The sequence below is a fragment of the Emys orbicularis genome, chromosome 18 (assembly GCF_028017835.1).
Source record: "Emys orbicularis isolate rEmyOrb1 chromosome 18, rEmyOrb1.hap1, whole genome shotgun sequence".
NCBI lineage: Eukaryota > Metazoa > Chordata > Testudines > Emydidae > Emys > Emys orbicularis.
The window spans coordinates 802,264-821,510 of NC_088700.1; the positions used below are offsets into that span (position 1 = coordinate 802,264).

The 19,247-nt window shown below is 42.4% G+C and overlaps 1 protein-coding gene across 1 annotated transcript in view; it reads right to left on the reverse strand.

Moving 5' to 3' along the window:
• The window catches only part of RALGPS1 (Ral GEF with PH domain and SH3 binding motif 1), a 381,204-nt gene that overhangs the window by 48,979 nt on the left and 312,978 nt on the right, over positions 1–19,247 (reverse strand). The window contains exon 14 of the mRNA XM_065418741.1: positions 15,025–15,092. Coding sequence (XP_065274813.1) covers positions 15,025–15,092 — 68 coding nt within the window. The remainder of the gene's footprint in view (positions 1–15,024; positions 15,093–19,247) is intronic.

Consider the following 19,247-nt stretch of genomic DNA (forward strand, 5'->3'; position numbering starts at 1 on the left):
TTCATGTATATCATTAACAGCTTATTTAAATGGCTTTCGTTGAGTTATAAACAAGGATGATATAAAACACTTTCTGGATGCAAAGTCTAATCTAGAATACATCTGTCAATTTCTCTCTCTTTCTCTCTCTCTCTCTCTTTTGGTCATGGTCCTCACTTGGGGTCTGGTTGGACAGCGAGGCCTAGTGATCACGGCCGCAAGGGATTGTGAGGAGGGGAGCCCGGGCCCTCCCATTCCACTGGGCTCTGACTCAGGACCCTTTGGACTACCAGTAGTCTGGCAACCAAGGCTGTCCTCCCTGGGCCTCTTCCTCTCGTGCCCCCCAACCCCCGGGGTCAGCTTAGTCCAAGGCTTTCCCCTGGTGGGGAAATCCAAACCACAATAAGAGGGGTTATTCATATTCATATTCTGGAAAAAGGGGTAAACAGTGAGGTGGCAAAATTTGCAGATGATACAAAACTACTCAAGATAGTTAAGTCCCAAGCAGACTGCGAAGAGCTACAAAGGGATCTCACAAAACTGGGTGACTGGGGAACAAAATGGCAGATGAAATTCAATGTTGATAAATGCAATGTAATGCATATTGGAAAACGTAATCCCCAACTATACATATAAAATCATGTGGGGTTCTACTCTAAATTAGCTGTTACCACACAAGAAAGAGATCTTGGAGTTATTGTGGATAGTTCTCTAAAAACATCCACTCAATGTGCAGCGGCAGTCAAAAAAGTGAACAGAATGTTGGGAATCATTAAGAAAGGGATAGAGAATAAGACAGAAAATATCATATTGCCTTTATATAAATCCATGGTAAACCCACGTCTTGAATACTGCGTGCAGATGTGGTTGCCCCACCTCAAAAAAGATATATTGGAATTGGAAAAGGTTCAGAAAAGGGCAACAAAAATTATTAGGGGTATGGAATAGCTGCCATATGAAGAGAGATTAATAAGACTTGGACTTTTCAGCTTGGAAAAGAGATGACTAAGGGGGGATATGATAGATGTCTATAAAATCATGACTGGTGTGGAGAAAGTAAATAAGGAAGTGTTATTTACTCCTTCTAATAACACAGGAACTAGAGATCACCAAATGAAATTAATAGGCAGCAGGTTTAAAACAAACAAAAGGAAGGTTTTTTCACACAACGCAGTCAACCTGTGGAACTCCTTGCCAGAGGATGTTGTGAAGGCCCAGACTATAAAAGGGTTCAAAAAGTACTAGATAATTTCATGGAAGATAGGTCCATTAATGGCTATTAGCCAGGATGGGCAGGGATGGTGTCCCTAGCCTCTGTTTGCCAGAAGCTAGAAATGTGCAACAGAGGATGGATCGGGGGGGATAGCTCAGTGGTTTGCACATTGGCCTGCTAAACCCAGGGTTGTGAGTTCAATCCTTGAGGGGGCCACTTAAGGATCTGGGGCAAAAATCTGTCTGGGGATTGGTCCTGCTTTGAGCAGGTGGTTGGACTAGATGACCCCCTGAGGTCCCTTCCAACCCTGATATTCTATGATTGATTACCTGTTCTGTTCATTCCCTCTGGGGCACCTGGCATTGGCCACTCTCAGAAGACAGGATACTGGGCTAGATGGACCTCTGGTCTGACCCAGTATGGCCATTCTTATGCTACCAAAGTCCACAGGATATTCTGTCTCTGGGGTGGGTCCTCCCTTGCCTCTGGGAGAGCCCCTTTGGGCAGCTGTGTCAGAGTCTTAGGCTTCTTTCTGCTCTGCACTGCTGGAGCTGTGGGTCTGCTAACCTCCAGCTCTGCCATCCAAATTAGCTAATTCCCTGCCTTTTAATTCCTCCAGCAGATGGAGCATTTTCTGCAGGTGTGGCAGGGCGGGGCTGGCTGAGCCCAAAATAATTCCTTAACTCCATGTTGCCCAGTGTGGGGTTTGTACGCCCCATCATAATCACTCAGTGGTCTAGGTTTTGATCATAATAAATGTCATTCTGAATGTAAAACTGCTTATCAGATCAGGTCTGCTTCCTTTCATCAACTGTTGGGTCAGAATAGACAAAGCTGGAAAATCAAGATAACACCTTAAAAGAGTACAGCTTTCAAGATGATGGATACTATTTCAGTAAATATAATTTGCATGTTCTGATTTTTAGTCTGGTTCAGAGAAATATTTATATTTCTCCTCATTTTCCTAAGTGAATAACCTAATTAGAAAACTTTGTGAATGCAGCATTCCTCTTCTCTATCCAGCTTTTAGACCTTACAGGTTTTCAAGACCCGGCTTGACAAAGCCCTGGCTGGGACGATTTAGTTGAGGTTGGTCCTACTTTGAGCAGGGGGTTGGACTCCTGAGGTCTCTTCCAACCCTAATCTTCTATGATTCTATGATTCCATGAAGTGGTATCAACATAATACATCCAAATTCTTCAGTCGAGCTGAAAATTACAGGGAGTATGGCTCACTGATATATATATGCAGAGCTCTAAAACAGCATGAGTGGGAGCTTATGCATAAACATCACAGAGGAAGCAGAGTCTATCACAGAGAAAATATTCATTTTACTCCTTGTTCATTCAGAGGAGCATTATGTATACTAGTAAATCAGATTCTCAGGCATAAAGTCAGTTAAGTCTTGAATTCTAGTTTTAAAGAATGAGTGGACGGAATCAGAATGATGGCACTGGAGTAACAATGAGAACATCTGATATGAAAACATTATCCACACCAGCTCCCAAGCGCAATGCTGCTCTCAGCAAAGAAAGTCCTTTGGATAAAGGCACCTGCCTGCTTGACCAGCTTTGATTTTTTCCTCAAAAGTCTTTGAATCCATGGTTCCATGCCTCTGAAAGCTTCAGCATAAGACTTTGGAATAGATACCACCAAGAGAGTACTCAGTCTTCCCAGGCTGCTTCATTAACATTGGAGCAAGAGCAGCCCAAAGATAATATAATAATATAATATATGGAGATATACCTATTTCATAGAACTGGAAGGGACCTCGAAAGGTCATCGAGTCCAGCCCCCTGCCTTCACTAGCAGGACCAAGTACTGATTTTTGCCCCAGATCCCTAAGTGGCCCCCTCAAGGATTGAATTCACAACCCTAGGTTTAACAGGCCAATGCTCAAACCATTGATATGACTGGTACCATGCCCAAGTGGGGTCTTTAAAACTAACAAGTGTGGTGAAAAAGCAACACACTTAAAAAAAAAAAAAACTATAATGAAAAAATACTAGGGCTGTTGATTAATCGCAGTTAACTCATGCGATTAACTAAAAAAAATTAACTGCGATTAAAAAAATTTATCGCGATTAATCGCACTGTTAAACAATAGAATACCAATTGAAATTTATTAAATATTTTTGGATGTTTTTCTACATTTTTCAAATATATTGATTTCTATTACAACACAGAATACAAAGTGTACAGTACTCACTTTATATTAGTTTTCATTACAAATATTTGCACTGTAAAAATGATAAAGAAATAGTATTTTTCAATTAAAAAATACTATTTTTTAATAGCGGCGAACAGCAGAGGCTAACAGAGGGAGTTTGCCTGGGAGCTGTTCGAGAGGAGGTACGCTAAGTGCTGCATTAGGGGGGCTGTGTTGGTGAGTATCTGAGTGTCTGTTGCTGGGACAGTTTGTCAGTTTGACCGTGTGCTTGATTGCTTGCTTGTTTGTTTGTTTGAAAAGTGTGAATTGGGAGTGCTTTGTTCCAGGTGGGCCTTGAGTGGGCCTGACTGGTATATAAGGGCAGTCAGCAGCGAACCAGCTGAGCGGCGAACAGCAGAGGCTAACAGAGGGAGTTTGCCTGGAGAGAGCTCACTGAGGCTTTCATCTGCAGGTTTCTCTGAGTAGTTCTTGCAACAGCTGAGGAAGCTCTTAAGAGGAAGGTGAGCGATCAGCTGTTGTAACCTGCACAGGTTGTGCCATGTTTGTCTTTCTTTCACAGGACAGAAGCGACTTTGTCTGTACAAAGTGCAAGCTGGTCTCCATATTGGAAGAGAAGGTTCGAGGTCTGGAGAAACGAGTATCGACTCTGCGTTGCATAAGGGAAAATGAAGATTTCCTGGACAGACGTCAGAAGATGCTTCTACGGCCACAATGTTCTGAAGATTCAGAGCAGGCGCAGCAGGGACAGACGGATGATGAAGAAGTTTGGCAGCATGTGACCTCCAGAAGGAGAAAGAGGAGCGTCCATGTACCAGCAATGGAGATACAGGTGAGCAATCGTTTCCATGTTCCCTCTACAGGTACTAATGCGGAGAGTGGAGTAGATGACCCATCTGAGGGAAGGGAGCAGAAGGAGACTCCACCGATTGGAAGGCAAAAGATACACTGTCCTAGGGATGGGGGTTCCACGACCACCGCTCCCAAGAGGAGGAGGAGGGTGGTGGTGGTCGGGGATTCCCTCCTCAAGGGGACTGAGTCATCTATCTGCCGCCCCGACCGGGAAAACCGAGAGGTCTGCTGCTTGCCAGGAGCTAGGATACACGATGTGACGAAGAGACTGCCGAGACTCATCAAGCCCTCGGATCGCTACCCCTTCCTGCTTCTCCACGTGGGCACCAATGATACTGCCAAGAATGACCTTGAGCGGATCACTGCAGACTACGTGGCTCTGGGAAGAAGGATAAAGGAGTTTGAGGCGCAAGTGGTGTTCTCGTCCATCCTCCCTGTGCAAGGAAAAGGCCTGGGTAGAGACCGTCGAATCGTGGAAGTCAACGAATGGCTACGCAGGTGGTGTCGGAGAGAAGGCTTTGGATTCTTCGACCATGGGATGGTGTTCCAAGAAGGAGGAGTGCTGGGCAGGGACGGGCTCCACCTAACGAAGAGGGGGAAGAGCATCTTCGCCAGCAGGCTGGCTAACCTAGTGAGGAGGGCTTTAAACTAGGTTCACCGGGGGAAGGAGACCAAAGCCCTGAGGTAAGTGGGGAAATGGGATCCTGGGAGGAAGCAAAAGCAGGAGAGCGCAAGAGGGGAGGACTCCTGTCTCATACTGAGAAAGAGGGACGATCAGTGAGTTATCTTAAGTGCCTATACACAAATGCAAGAAGCCTGGGAAACAAGCAGGGAGAACTGGAAGTCCTGGCACAGTCAGGGAACTATGATGCGATTGGAATAACAGAGACTTGGTGGGATAACTCACATGACTGGAGTACTATCATGGATGGATATAAACTGTTCAGGAAGGACAGGCAGGGCAGAAAAGGTGGGGGAGTTGCGTTATATGTAAGAGAGGAGTATGACTGCTCAGAGCTCCGGTATGAAACTGCAGAAAAACCTGAGTGTCTCTGGATAAAGTTGAGAAGTGTGAGCAACAAGGGTGATGTCGTGGTCGGAGTCTGCTATAGACCACCAGACTAGGGGGATGAGGTGGACGAGGCTTTCTTCTGGCAACTAGCAGAAGTTGCTAGATCGCAGGCCCTGGTTCTCATGGGAGACTTTAATCACCCTGATATCTGCTGGGAGAGCAATACAGCGGTGCACAGACAATCCAGGAAGTTTTTGGAAAGTGTAGGGGACAATTTCCTGGTGCAAGTGCTGGAGGAACCAACTAGGGGCAGAGCTTTTCTTGACCTGCTGCTCACAAACAGGGAAGAATTAGTAGGGGAAGCAAAAGTGGATGGGAACCTGGGAGGCAGTGACCATGAGATAGTCGAGTTCAGGATCCTGACACAAGGAAGAAAGGAGAGCAGCAGAATACGGACCCTGGACTTCAGAAAAGCAGACTTTGACTCCCTCAGGGAACAGATGGGCAGGATCCCCTGGGAGAATAACATGAAGGGCAAAGGGGTCCAGGAGAGCTGGCTGTATTTTAAAGAATCCTTATTGCGGTTGCAGGAACAAACCATCCCGATGTGTAGAAAGAATAGTAAATATGGCAGGCGACCAGCTTGGCTAAACAGTGAAATCCTTGCTGATCTTAAACGCAAAAAAGAAGCTTACAAGAAGTGGAAGATTGGACAAATGACCAGGGAGGAGTATAAAAATATTGCTCAGGCATGCAGGAGTGAAATCAGGAAGGCCAAATCACACTTGGAGTTGCACCTAGCAAGAGATGTTAAGAGTAACAAGAAGGGTTTCTTCAGGTATGTTAGCAACAAGAAGAAAGTCAAGGAAAGTGTGGGCCCCTTACTGAATGAGGGAGGCAACCTAGTGACCGAGGATGTGGAAAAAGCTAATGTACTCAATGATTTTTTTGCCTCTGTCTTCACAAACAAGGTCAGCTCCCAGACTGCTGCACTGGGCAGCACAATATGGGGAGAAGGTGACCAGCCCTCTGTGGAGAAAGAAGTGGTTCGGGACTATTTAGAAAAACTGGACGTGCACAAGTCCATGGGGCCGGATGCGCTGCATCCGAGGGTGCTAAAGGAGTTGGCGGATGAGATTGCAGAGCCATTAGCCATTATTTTTGAAAACTCATGGCGATCGGGGGAGGTCCCGGATGACTGGAAAAAGGCTAATGTAGTGCCCATCTTTAAAAAAGGGAAGGAGGAGGATCCGGGGAACTACAGGCCAGTCAGCCTCACCTCAGTCCCTGGAAAAATCATGGAGCAGGTCCTCAAGGAATCAATTATGAAACACTTAGAGGAGAGGAAAGTGATCAGGAACAGTCAGCATGGATTCATCAAGGGGAAGTCGTGCCTGACTAACCTAATTGCCTTCTATGATGAGATAACTGGCTCTGTGGATGAGGGGAAAGCAGTGGATGTGTTATTCCTTGACTTTAGCAAAGCTTTTGATACGGTCTCCCACAGTATTCTTGCTGCCAAGTTAAAGAAGTATGGGCTGGATGAATGGACTGTAAGGTGGATAGAAAGCTGGCTAGATCGTCGGGCTCAACGGGTAGTGATCAATGGCTCCATGTCTAGTTGGCAGCCAGTTTCAAGCGGAGTACCCCAAGGGTCGGTCCTGGGGCCGGTTTTGTTTAATATCTTTATTAATGATCTGGAGGATGGTGTGGACTGCACTCTCAGCAAGTTTGCCGATGACACTAAACTAGGAGGCGTGGTAGACACACTAGAGGGTAGGGATCGGATACAGAGGGACCTAGACAAATTAGAGGATTGGGCCAAAAGAAACCTGATGAGGTTCAACAAGGACAAGTGCAGAGTCCTGCACTTAGGACGGAAGAATCCCATGCACAGCTACAGACTAGGGACCGAATGGCTAGGTAGCAGTTCAGCAGAAAAGGACCTAGGGGTTACAGTGGACGAGAAGCTGGATATGAGTCAACAGTGTGCTCTTGTTGCCAAGAAGGCTAACGGCATTTTGGGCTGTATAAGTAGGGGCATTGCCAGCAGATCGAGGGACGTGATCGTTCCCCTTTATTCGACATTGGTGAGGCCTCATCTGGAGTACTGTGTCCAGTTTTGGGCCCCACACTACAAGAAGGATGTGGAAAAATTGGAAAGAGTCCAGCAGAGGGCAACAAAAATGATTAGGGGTCTGGAGCGCATGACTTATGAGGAGAGGCTGAGGGAACTGGGATTGTTTAGTCTCCAGAAGAGAAGAATGAGGGGGGATTTGATAGCAGCCTTCAACTACCTGAAGGGGGGTTCCAAAGAGGATGGAACTCGGCTGTTCTCAATGGTGGCAGATGACAGAACAAGGAGCAATGGTCTCAAGTTGCAGTGGGGGAGGTCTAGGTTGGATATTAGGAAACACTATTTCACTAGGAGGGTGGTGAAGCACTGGAATGCGTTACCTAGGGAGGTGGTGAAGTCTCCTTCCTTGGAGGTTTTTAAGGCCCGGCTTGACAAAGCCCTGGCTGGGATGATTTAGTTGGGAATTGGTCCTGCTTTGAGCAGGGGGTTGGACTAGATGACCTCCTGAGGTCCCTTCCAACCCTGATATTCTATGATTCTATGAATTCACTTCATACAAGTACTGTAGTGCAATCTCTATTGTGAAAGCGTAACTTACAATTTTTTTTGTAAACAAATTTTTTTTTTGTTACACAACTGCACTCAAAAACAAAACAATGTAAAACTTTAGAGTCTACAAGTCTACTCAGTTCTACTTCTTGTTCACTCAATCGCTAAGACAAACAAGTTTGTTTATATTTACAGGAGATACTGCTGCCTGCTTCTTATTTACAATATCACCTGAAAGTGAGAACAGGCATTCGTATGGCACTTTTGTAGCTGGCATTGCAAGGTATTTAGATGCCAGATATGCTAAACATTTGTATGCTTCAGCCACCATTCCGGAGGACATGTTTCCATGCTGGTGATGTTCGTTAAAAAAATAGTGCGTTAATTAAATTTGTGACTGAACTTCTCAGGGGAGAATTGTACGTCTCCTGTTCTGTTTTACCCGCATTCTGCCATATATTTCATGTTATAGCAGTCTTGGATGATGATCCAGCACATGTTATTTGATTTAGGAATATTGTCACTGCAGATTTCACAAAATGCAAAGAAGGTACCAATGTGAGATTTCTAAAAATAGCTACAGCACTCGACCCAAGGTTTAAGAATCTGAAGTGCCCTCCAAAATCTGAGAGGAACAAGGTGTGGAGCATGCTTTCAGAAGTCTTAAAAGAGCAACATTTCAATGCGGAAACTACAGAACCTGAACCACCAAAAAAGAAAATCAACCTTCTGCTGGTGGCATCTGACTCAGATGATGAAAATGAACATGTATCGGTCCTCTCTGCTTTGGATCGTTATCTAGCAGAACCCGTCATCAGCATGGACGCATGTCCTCTGGAATGGTGGTTGAAGCATGAAGGGACATATGAATCTTTAGCGCATCTGGCACGTAAATATCTTGTGACGCCGGTTACAACAGTGCCATGCGAACACCTGTTCTCACTTTCAGGTGACATTGTAAACAAGAAGCGGGCAGCATTATCTCCTGCAAATGTAACCAAACTTGTTTGTCTGAGCGATTGGCTGAAGTAGGACTGAGTGGACTTGTAGGCTTTAAAGTTTTATATTGTTTTATTTTTGAATGCAGTTTTTTTACATAATTCTACATTTATAAGTTCAACTTTCATGATAAAGATATTGCACTACAGTACTTATAGTAGGTGAATTGAAATATACTATTTCTTTTTTTACAGTGCAAATATTTGTAATAAAAAATAAATATAAAGTGAGCACTGTACACTTTGTATTATGTGTTGTAATTGAAATCAATATATTTGAAAATATAGAAAACATCCAAATATATTTAAATAAATGGTATTCTATTATTGTTTAACAGTGCGATTAATCGCGATTAATTTTTTTAATGCTTGATGACCCTAAAAAATACACAAAAAACTAACAGCTACACTTCCACTAATTACTGAGAGGATGCAGCAAAGTGCAGATTAAAGACCAGTCGGTTCTGCTGCTCACTAACTGCTAACTACAGAGTTTGAACAGGGATTGAGAGAGGGTTGGGGTCATTGCTCAAAATAAAAATCTCAGGTCTAAATATTCAAACCCATGAGAGAGGATGCACATACCTCACATAATATCTATTTGTTTTCTAGAGTTTTTGGCTAGACACCAAAGTTGCATGCACATCCCACAGGAGAAGATTCGGGCAGACAATTCTTGAAGATGAATTATTCATTATGAATTATTTTAGCTCTAGTTTCAAGGGCTAAGAGGTAAATGCTGATCTAGAAAAGTGACTTATTAGATCATCCCATCCACATTCCATGGATAGTGCAGGATTCTTTTATAGTTTATGTTTACACATTTTTTTGTCCAGTTCAGTTGTAAATGTTCCAACTTCTGGTACTTTCACCACTTCCTTTCCTTATGGATTTAGCTATTAATGCCTCCCTGTAAAATAATTTCTCCAGCTCTGCAACTATTTTTATTGTACTTATGAATTTCTGCCAGTTTGTCAATATCTTTCTGGGAATGAGGTCCCCAGAGTAGAACATTATAATGCAGAGACGGGCTCCTTAGGCTGTGATATGGTGTCTTTATATATATAGTTCAAAAGTACATGGGCCTTTTTTTTTCCTTCATACAACACTGCAACCTGATGCCTAAGTCCACTATCACCCCTAAACTGAGGCTGAGATCACAGTACCAATGCAGAAATTCTTTCTGAATGTACCAGATTTTTCACAGTGATTAGAATCATAGAATATCAGGGTTGGAATGGACCTCAGGAAGTCATCTAGTCCAACCCCCTGCTCAAAGCAGGACCAATCCCCAACTAAATCATCCCAGCCAAGGCTTTGTCAAGCCTGACCTTAAAAACCAATAAGGAAGGAGATTCCACCACCTCCCTAGGTAACCCATTCCAGTGCTTCACCCCTGGTGAAAAAGTTTTTCCTAATATCCACCCTAAACCTCCCCTATTGCAACTTCAGACCATTATTCCTTGTTCTATCATCTGGTACCACTGAGAACAGTCTAGATCCATCTTTTTTGGAACCCCCTTTCAGGTAGTTGAAAGCAGCTATCAAATCCCCCCTCATTCTTCTCTTCTGCAGACTAAACAATTCCAGTTCCCTCAGCCTCTCCTCGTAAGTCATGTGCTCCAGCCCCCTAATCATTTTTGTTGCCCTCTGCTGGACTCTCTCCAATTTTTCCACATCCTTCTTGTAGTGTGGGGCCCAAAACTGGACACAGTACTCCAGATGAGGCCTCACCAAGGTCGAATAGAGGGCAATGATCACGTCCCTCGATCTGCTGGCAATGCCCCTACTTATACAGCCCAAAATGCCATTAGCCTTCTTGGCAACAAGGGCACACTGTTGACTCATATCCAGCTTCTCGTCCACTGTAACCCCTAGGTCCTTTTCTGCAGAACTGCTGCCTAGCCATTTGGTCCCTATTCTGTAGCAGTGCATGGGATTCTTTTAAGTGCAGGACTCTGCACTTGTCCTTGTTGAACCTCATCAGATTTCTTTTGACCCAATCCTCTAATTTTTCTAGGTCCCTCTGTATCCTATCCTTACCTCCAGCGTATCTACCACTCCTCCCAGTTTAGTGTCATTAGCATGTGTACTGTACTGGGGAAATGGAGTATGGGCCAACACCTTCAAACTAGGATGCCAAAAACACCTACAAATCTGGTTTGATTTTCAGAGCTGCTAAGTATGAGCAGTATCTATTGACCTCAGTGAGAGTTGTGGGTGCTCAATACACATCGGAAAAAATCAGGAAACTTTTTAGGTGCCTAACTTTAGGAACCCAAATGTGAAAGTTTTATTCAATATCTTCATCAATGAATGTAGATAATGGCATTGAGAGTACACTTTTAAAATTTGCTGACGATACCAAGCTGGGAAGGGTTACAAGTCCTTCAGAGGATAGGATTAAAATTCAAAATGACCTGGACAAACAGGAGTATTGGTCTGAAGTAAGCAAGATGAAATAAGGACAAATGGAAAGTACTACATTTAGGAAGGAACAATCGGTTCCACACATACAAAATAGGAAATGACTGCCTAGGAAGGAGTACTGCAGAAGAGATAGAATCATAGAATCTCAGGGTTGGAAGGGACCTCAGGAGGTCATCTACTCCAACCCCCTGCTCAAAGCAGGACCTAATCCCCAACTAGATCTGGGGGTAATAGTGGATCACAAGCTAAATATGAGTCAACAGTGTAATACTGTTACAAAAAAAAAGCAAACATGATTCTGGGATGTATTAGCAGAAGTGTTGTAAGCAAGACACAAGAAGTAATTCTTCTGCCCTACTCTGCGCTGATTAGGTCTCAATTGGAGTATTGTGTCCAGTTCAGGGTGCCACATTTCAGGAAAGATGTGGACAAATTGGAGAAAGTCCAGAGAAGAGCAACAACAATATTAAGGGTCTAGAAAACATGACCTATGAAGGAAGATTGAAAAAACTGGGTTTGTTTAGTCTGGAGAAGAAGAGGGAGGGGAAATGGTAACAGTCTTCAAATACATAAAAAGTTGTTACAAGGAGGAGGGAGAAAATTCTCCTTAACCTTTGAGGATAGGTCAAGAAGGAATGCTTCAAATTGCAGCGAGGGTGATTTAGGTGGGACATTAGGAAAAACTTCCTGTCAGGGTAGCTAAGCATTGGAATAAATTGCCTAGGGATGTTGTGGAATCTCCATCTTTGGAGATTTTTAAGAGCAGGTTAGAAAAACACCTGTCAGGGATGGTCTAGATCAGGGGTTGTCAAACTGGGGGTCAGGACCCCTTAGGGGGTTGCAAGGTTATTACATGGGGGGTCACGAGCTGTCAGCCTCCACCCCGAAACCCCGCTTTGCATCCAGCATTTATAATGGTGTTACATTAAAAACACTTTTTTATATATTTATAAAGGGGGGTCGCACTCAGAGGCTTGCTATGTGAAAGGGATCACCAGTACAAAATTTTGAGAACTACTGGTCTAGATAATACTTAGTCCTGCCATGAGTGCAAGGGACTGGACCAGAAGACCTCTCAAGGTCCCTTCCAGTTCTATGATTCTATGTTTATAGTTCAGCTGAACATAGCTTCTTGTGGGGCTACCTTAGTAAAAATGAACTCATTTGTCAAGATAATCCAAATATTTCAACACAAGACCAGATTACATATCTGAGCCGACAATCTATTTGGAATCCTAGCATGATATTAACAAGAGGAAGCCCAAGTGAACACTAAATACCATTGTATCTACCAAGAATCTCATATATTTTAAAAGGACACTGCCAAGCTATGAAGATAGCAACAGAGCGTCCTGTGGCACCTTTAAGACTAACAGAAGTATTGGGAGCATAAGCTTTCGTGGGTAAGAACCTCACTTCTTCAGATGCCTTGCATCTGCCTTGCATCTGAAGAAGTGAGGTTCTTACCCACGAAAGCTTATGCTCCCAATACTTCTGTTAGTCTTAAAGGTGCCACAGGACGCTCTGTTGCTTTTTACAGATTCAGACTAACACGGCTACCCCTCTGATACTTGAAGATATGAAGATAAACTTCAGTTTCTTAAAAGCATTTTCCCCTCTCTGTTTAGAAAAACTGGTTACATATCCCCCTTCCGACACTTGCATGCATGTACCAACATGTTATTATAGGGCTGTTCCTGGTCACTTAGTTACACACTAGTTATTTATTGTCCATGAGGGCTGGGCTGCACACATGAGCTTCTTATTGCATGGTTAATCAAATAAAGGCAAGCAGGTTTTGAAGAATTTGTTTTCCAAACCACTACTCTCAAATCACAAACCCTCATCATACAGAATGACATAGTTTCTGGAAACATATGAGCAATAAAAAGGTATGTCGCATTTTGGGCCAACCAATCTCAACAGTGGCCCTTTAATCAAATATGTTGCCTAGTTTTGGTAAAACAAGGCTCCGTTTCTATGACTTTGTGTGTCATAATATCCTCAGTGTCTATTCAGTCAAGTCAAGGGAAGCAGTGTGTTGTACCCGGCATCCCACTGAATCCCACAGATCCACCTGGAATCTAGTAGCTGTGTAGGTTGTTACTTTACCTTAAAACTGGTAACAGAGCACTTAGAAATAAAATAATGAAACATCCAAGTTGTCTGAAGTCACTGATATCAAATCCTTTCATTAGGACAAAAAGAGGCAATAGCCTGTATTGTGTGGTTACCACGTTCATTCTGCTTCCAAACAAGTCTTATTAGATAATGGGGAAGCATGTCTGTATATTGGGGGAACAGACTCCAGCCAAAATGTCTTATGAATTCTATTGTATAGACAGATAATAGGTAATGTCGGATAGTTATTACAACACTACTTTACCCTTTCCCAAGGTGATATAGCTCCCTTCCTTAGTTTCATGTGCTACTTTACACAGAACTATGTGAAGAGAACTTAATTTATTATTTACTGCACTGAATCAAACACATTGAAAGAGATATAGTCCTGATTCCTATTCACTAGATAGGTACAAATGAAAAAGCACGTTTGTAACAAACACTGAATCCATCCAATTACTGTTTCATATACAAATACTCTATCTATTCCTTATGTAGCATTTGTGTTCAGTGATAAATTATGCTTATTTATAAGTTAGCAATCTTTATCAATGCTCAGCTATCAGAAATACTCTACCTCTTAGAAGACTGCTCCATGGAAACAAGTCTGACAAAGAAGCACAGAGTAATACCACCGGGCATGGTGGTCCCTGGCAGGAACTGATGTGGTGACAAGGCTGGTGGGGAGACAGACTTGGTTAGCAGTACTGCGCCCTTGCCAACCTGTGTTGGCCAACCCCAGGGATTAACTCTAGGGAAACATAGTGCTGGAATACCTCTGTGCTTTTATTCACAAGTACAGAGGAAAATACCTACTTGGCTTGTATACTGGCTATTAAAAATGTGGAGCTTGCCAATCACTAACCTCAGAAATGCTCATTTTCCAGTTTCAGGTGAAATTAGAGATCGATAAACCCATTAGGCAAACAATGCTGAATGCATGTTTCATCTACAATCTCTTCAAGTGAAGAATAACTTCTAAAGGTTTTGATTTTACTTATTTTTTAAAAGATGATAGGATTTGCCATTCTACTGCAGATAAGAAGGTAAAAATCCCTTCTTGACCATTGGAGCATAATATCTGATGAGCAACTTAGCTCACCACCTGCAATTGTTATTAACAGTTATACAATCATCCAGCTATTTCTATGATGCTGCCACATCATCTGACTCTGAGCACCCATGGCAGTGAATTCCAGACTAACTATATGCCGTGTGATTTGTTCTAAATTGATTGGCTATTTATTTTACCAAGTGACCACTTGTTCTTGGTATTACAAATATACTGAAGTCAGGAGCTCACTACTGAAAAATTCATCACTGACATTTCTATAACTATTACATTTTTGGGATCATCTGCATCACTCAATGCTCTGAAGTTCCGAATGAGGTATTGATTTTCTGACAATTCTTTCAGCATACCTATTTAATTACAATAAAATGCAATTTTCCCATTTGAAATGCAATGAATCCCTAGGCAGAATGCTGATGTGAATTGGATTCACTATATGGGCATAACAAGCCTAGAAACTCCAGTTGCATAAACTAGAGAGAATTATTTATGTAAGTACAGATGTAATATTGATACGTTGTTGAGATTCAAATATTCACAACAACTTTTTATACCTGCAAGATCTTCCTTGGAGGAGACCAGTCGAGGAGAGCTGCTTCCTGGCTCAATTCTTAAGGATAATCTAGAAAACAGGATTTTAGACACATCAGTAGTGAAAGCATTCACTGAAGTTAGAAAGGTAAACAGAAGAAACTAATTATTTTATTTTAAGTAGGAAGTCTGGTTTGATCTGAAAGAACATTTATTTATTTAGCTTCATGACAAAACAGGTCCAGGATTCCTAAAGTAAACCTCTGCCCTTTACATCCACCTAAGAAACTAAGAAATATGTTTAAAATATCAGTGTGAATTTATCTTTTATACTTTGTCAAAGCAAAAATATGAATCTGAAAATGCAGACACGAAAAGAAGACTGAACCATAGTGGGAAAGAATTCTTCTCTTTTTACATGTTGGGGGAAGGGGTCCTTACGTGATCCCAGAGAACTGTGCGGTAGGAAATATTTATTTTATAAATGTGTAAATTATGTGTACTTATGAAAATAAGGCTTATTTTGTGGGATTTGAAAGAGTTTGTAAGAAAATAATACTGAATAAATGTAAATGTTTAATAGTTGGTTTATGTATTTACAAGAATGTAATGTTAATTGTAACATATCACTCTGCCTGCCTGCAAGGAGGTCGTGGAAGTCACGGATTCCGTGACTTTCCGTGACAGCGAGTGTGGCTGACCTCAGGGCCACCCAAGCAGCTGGCTCCGGGGCCTGCTGCTCAGGTGACCCCAGGGACAGCCACACCTGCCGCTGCTGGAGCTGCTCTGCAGCCAGCTGCTTGGGCGGCCCCGCAGCCAGCCGCCCCTTCCCCCTTCTTCCCCTCCCCCCCCGCAAGGCCCCCCGTCCCCAACCAAAATTTAGTCAGGGATATTTATAGTATAAGTAATGGACAGGTCACGGGGCCATGAATTTTTGTTTATTGCCCGTGACCGGCCCATGACTTATACTATAAATACCCGTGACTAAATCGTAACCTTATTTATAATGTATTTATTGCTGTAGTATCTCAACACTCCTCCTCATGTCCACTTCCTTCTGTTGCATCTATCTCCTGCCACATCTTGTTTAACACATACACCCCTCATCCTGGCACCCACAGATCATCTGTTCTGCACCAGTATTTTTGAGAGGAGAATTTGAACAGGACTGGAATTTTACTTGGGGTATTTAAATTCATACAAACAACACTACTCATCTTAATTCTTCAGCATATGGCAAGATTGGGGGGTATAATGAAGAGCAGCTGCCTCACCAGCAACCCACCCAAAGCAAAGTGCTGTCACATCAGACAAGACAGCCTCAAATGATCCACAGCATCACTCCAGAGACAGATTATGCTGCACCTGTTTGCAATGGGTTGCGCTGTTATCAATATTCAAAGGGCAATTCCAGGGGTTACATATTGACATAACTTGGTTCAATAATGTATCTGGTGCATCAGAAGGCAGAATGGACAACATACCACCACCACTGCCTACAAACGTTACATCCCAGAAATGCTGGTTTTCATCTCTGACACACAATTCAAGAATGCTCTTATTGCAACCAGTGTCACACTGGATTTTCTAGAGTGCGAAGACAACAACATTTCTATTCCAAAATTCTTTGCTGCTCTGCTGCAAAAAACCAGTGCAATGGTGAGGGCCAGTGTCCAGAGAAATGTTCTTTAATGGAAAGCATCTGTCTTATCACACTGACACCAGGTCAATGGACAATTATACAGGCGTTAGAAAATAGTGTAATAATATAAATATCCAGACAAGATATATGCTTCTTTATTAAAAATAAGGTTAATATGATATCTGGGAAAGGACACAGTGAATTATAGTGAAACCAGGGTAATGACAGAAAGAGAAATGTATATCCACAAAATGCACAACTAACAGTAGAAGATAATGGGATTTAAGGGAAGTTGTTTGGTCTCCATTGTAAAAGTCTGTAATCCTGATCAGTCTTTTATTTAAAGGTTGATACATCAGAGGTGAAATTTTTTCTTAGACCAATTCAAAAATATATTTTGATCTACCCCAACAGAAACATCAATATGAAAAAGCCAACTTTGGATCAAGTTATTAGACTTGGATAAGGAGCCTTATGCCTGAAATATCTAGGCACCTGGCTTCCATGGGAATGACTCTGGCATTATAAAATATGGAGAGTTGCAATTTAACTCCAAGTTTAAGGTAATCCTACAACAGTGATTCAGTTTTCAATTTTAAGTGGATCTACAACCATCCATGGAAGACAGATGACCCTTGATGAGGATTTTATGCTAAGAAGAATGAAAAGAATGTTCTGTAAAGAACACGTGGACAACAGGGTCCAGAACCAAGACGTGAGACATCACTCTAAGATTAGAGATGTTACTGAAGCTGGCAGGCAAAGTTCCTCTGGTGATGGTGCATATCACAGCAGTAATGACACTGTGTTACAGGGCGCTTTACAGATTATAGATGACATCAAGGAATGCAGAACGGTGCTGAAGCAGAAGAATGTCCAAGTGATCTTCTTGGAGATCCTTCCTGTCCTACAAGCAAAGGAAGACAGAAGGCAAAAGATTCCGGAAGTAAATTGCTGGCTAGTTAAGTGATGTAAGACAGAAGGTTTTGGTTTTGTGGAATATTGGTCCATCTTCTGTGTAGAGAGGGGGCTTCACAGTTTGGATGGCCTCCATCTCAGCAGTAGGAGAACCAATTTCCTGCGGGACAGGCTGGGAGCAGTGGGGACAAAAAACCTAACCTGGCTTCAAGACTGAACTTGATAAATTTATAGAGGGGCTGGTATGATGGGACAGCCAACAATGGCATGTGGCCCATTGGCAACTGCCAGTAGCAAAAATGCCCAACGACTGGAGATGGGACACTGGATGGGCAGGACTCTGAATTACTACAGATAATTCTTTCCCAGGTATCTGCCTGGTGGGTCTTGCCACATGCTCAGGGTCTAACTGATGGCATATTTGGGATGGGGAAGGAATTTCACCCCGGATCAGTTTGGCAGAGACTGTGTGGGGAGGGTGGGGTTGCCTCTCTCTGCAGCCTGGGTCATGGGTCATTTGCAGGTTTAAACTAGTGTACATGGTGAATTCTCTGTAACCTGAAGTCTTTAAATCATGATTTGAGGACTTCAGTAACTCAGCCAGAGGTTAGGGGTCTATTAAAGGAGAGGATGGGTGAGGTTCTGTAGCTTGCAATGTGCAGGAGGTTAGACTAGATGATCCCGATGGTCCCTTCTGACCTTAAAGTCTACGAGTAGTCAGGAGGGTGTTAAACTAATAATAAAAGAGGAGGATAAAAAGAGGGAACAAAAGAGCATCCATTTACCACAAAATAAAGATACTGAGAACATAATTAATCAAGACACCAGTGGACATGAAGAAAATAAACAGTTTATTTAATTATACACCAAAGCTAGGAGCATGGGTAATAAAGAAGAAAAATTGGAATTATTCAATTATGAGCATAAATTTGACCTACTTCGTATTACTGAAACTTAGGGGGAAGATCTGCATGATTGGAATGTTAAAATCAATGGTTATATCCTATTTAGGAAGGATCAAATGAAGAAAAGGGATGGAGGAGTGACACACTATGTCAAAAATGATTACCTGCTTCCAACTCACTGACAACTTGGGAAGAAAATGATCTTAAATGCTTATGGCTCAATGTCATAACAGATAAAGCACAAGATGGGATACTAGTTGGTGTCTGCTACTGACCACCAAATCACATTAGAGAACAGGATGACGGTCTTCTTAAGCACCTACCTATAATGTGTAGGTAAAAAAAAAAAGTTATCATGGGGGACTTCCAACTGAGTGACACATGCTGGAGGTCCCATGCTAGCAGTATTCAATCATTGCTGCAATTTCTACCTATTCTAAATGATCATTTCCTAACTCAGAAAACGTTGCATCCAGCATGGGTGAATTCTATATTAGATCTCATCTTGAGAGATAAAGGATTGATCCTGGAACTAAAAAATAGTGGTAGCTTAGGTACAAGTGATCATGACTGGATCACACTGTAATGTGAAAATAGAATATTGTCCAAACCAGTAAAATATATACTTGATACATTAAAAGGGATTGATTTCACAAAGCTAAAAACAATTACGAGCCAGATCAGTTGGGAGAGAGAATTTAAACAGAAAAATGTGAATGATAATTGGGAACGGTTTAAGAACATTTTACTAGATGCCCAAAAGCCACAATTGAGAAAGAAG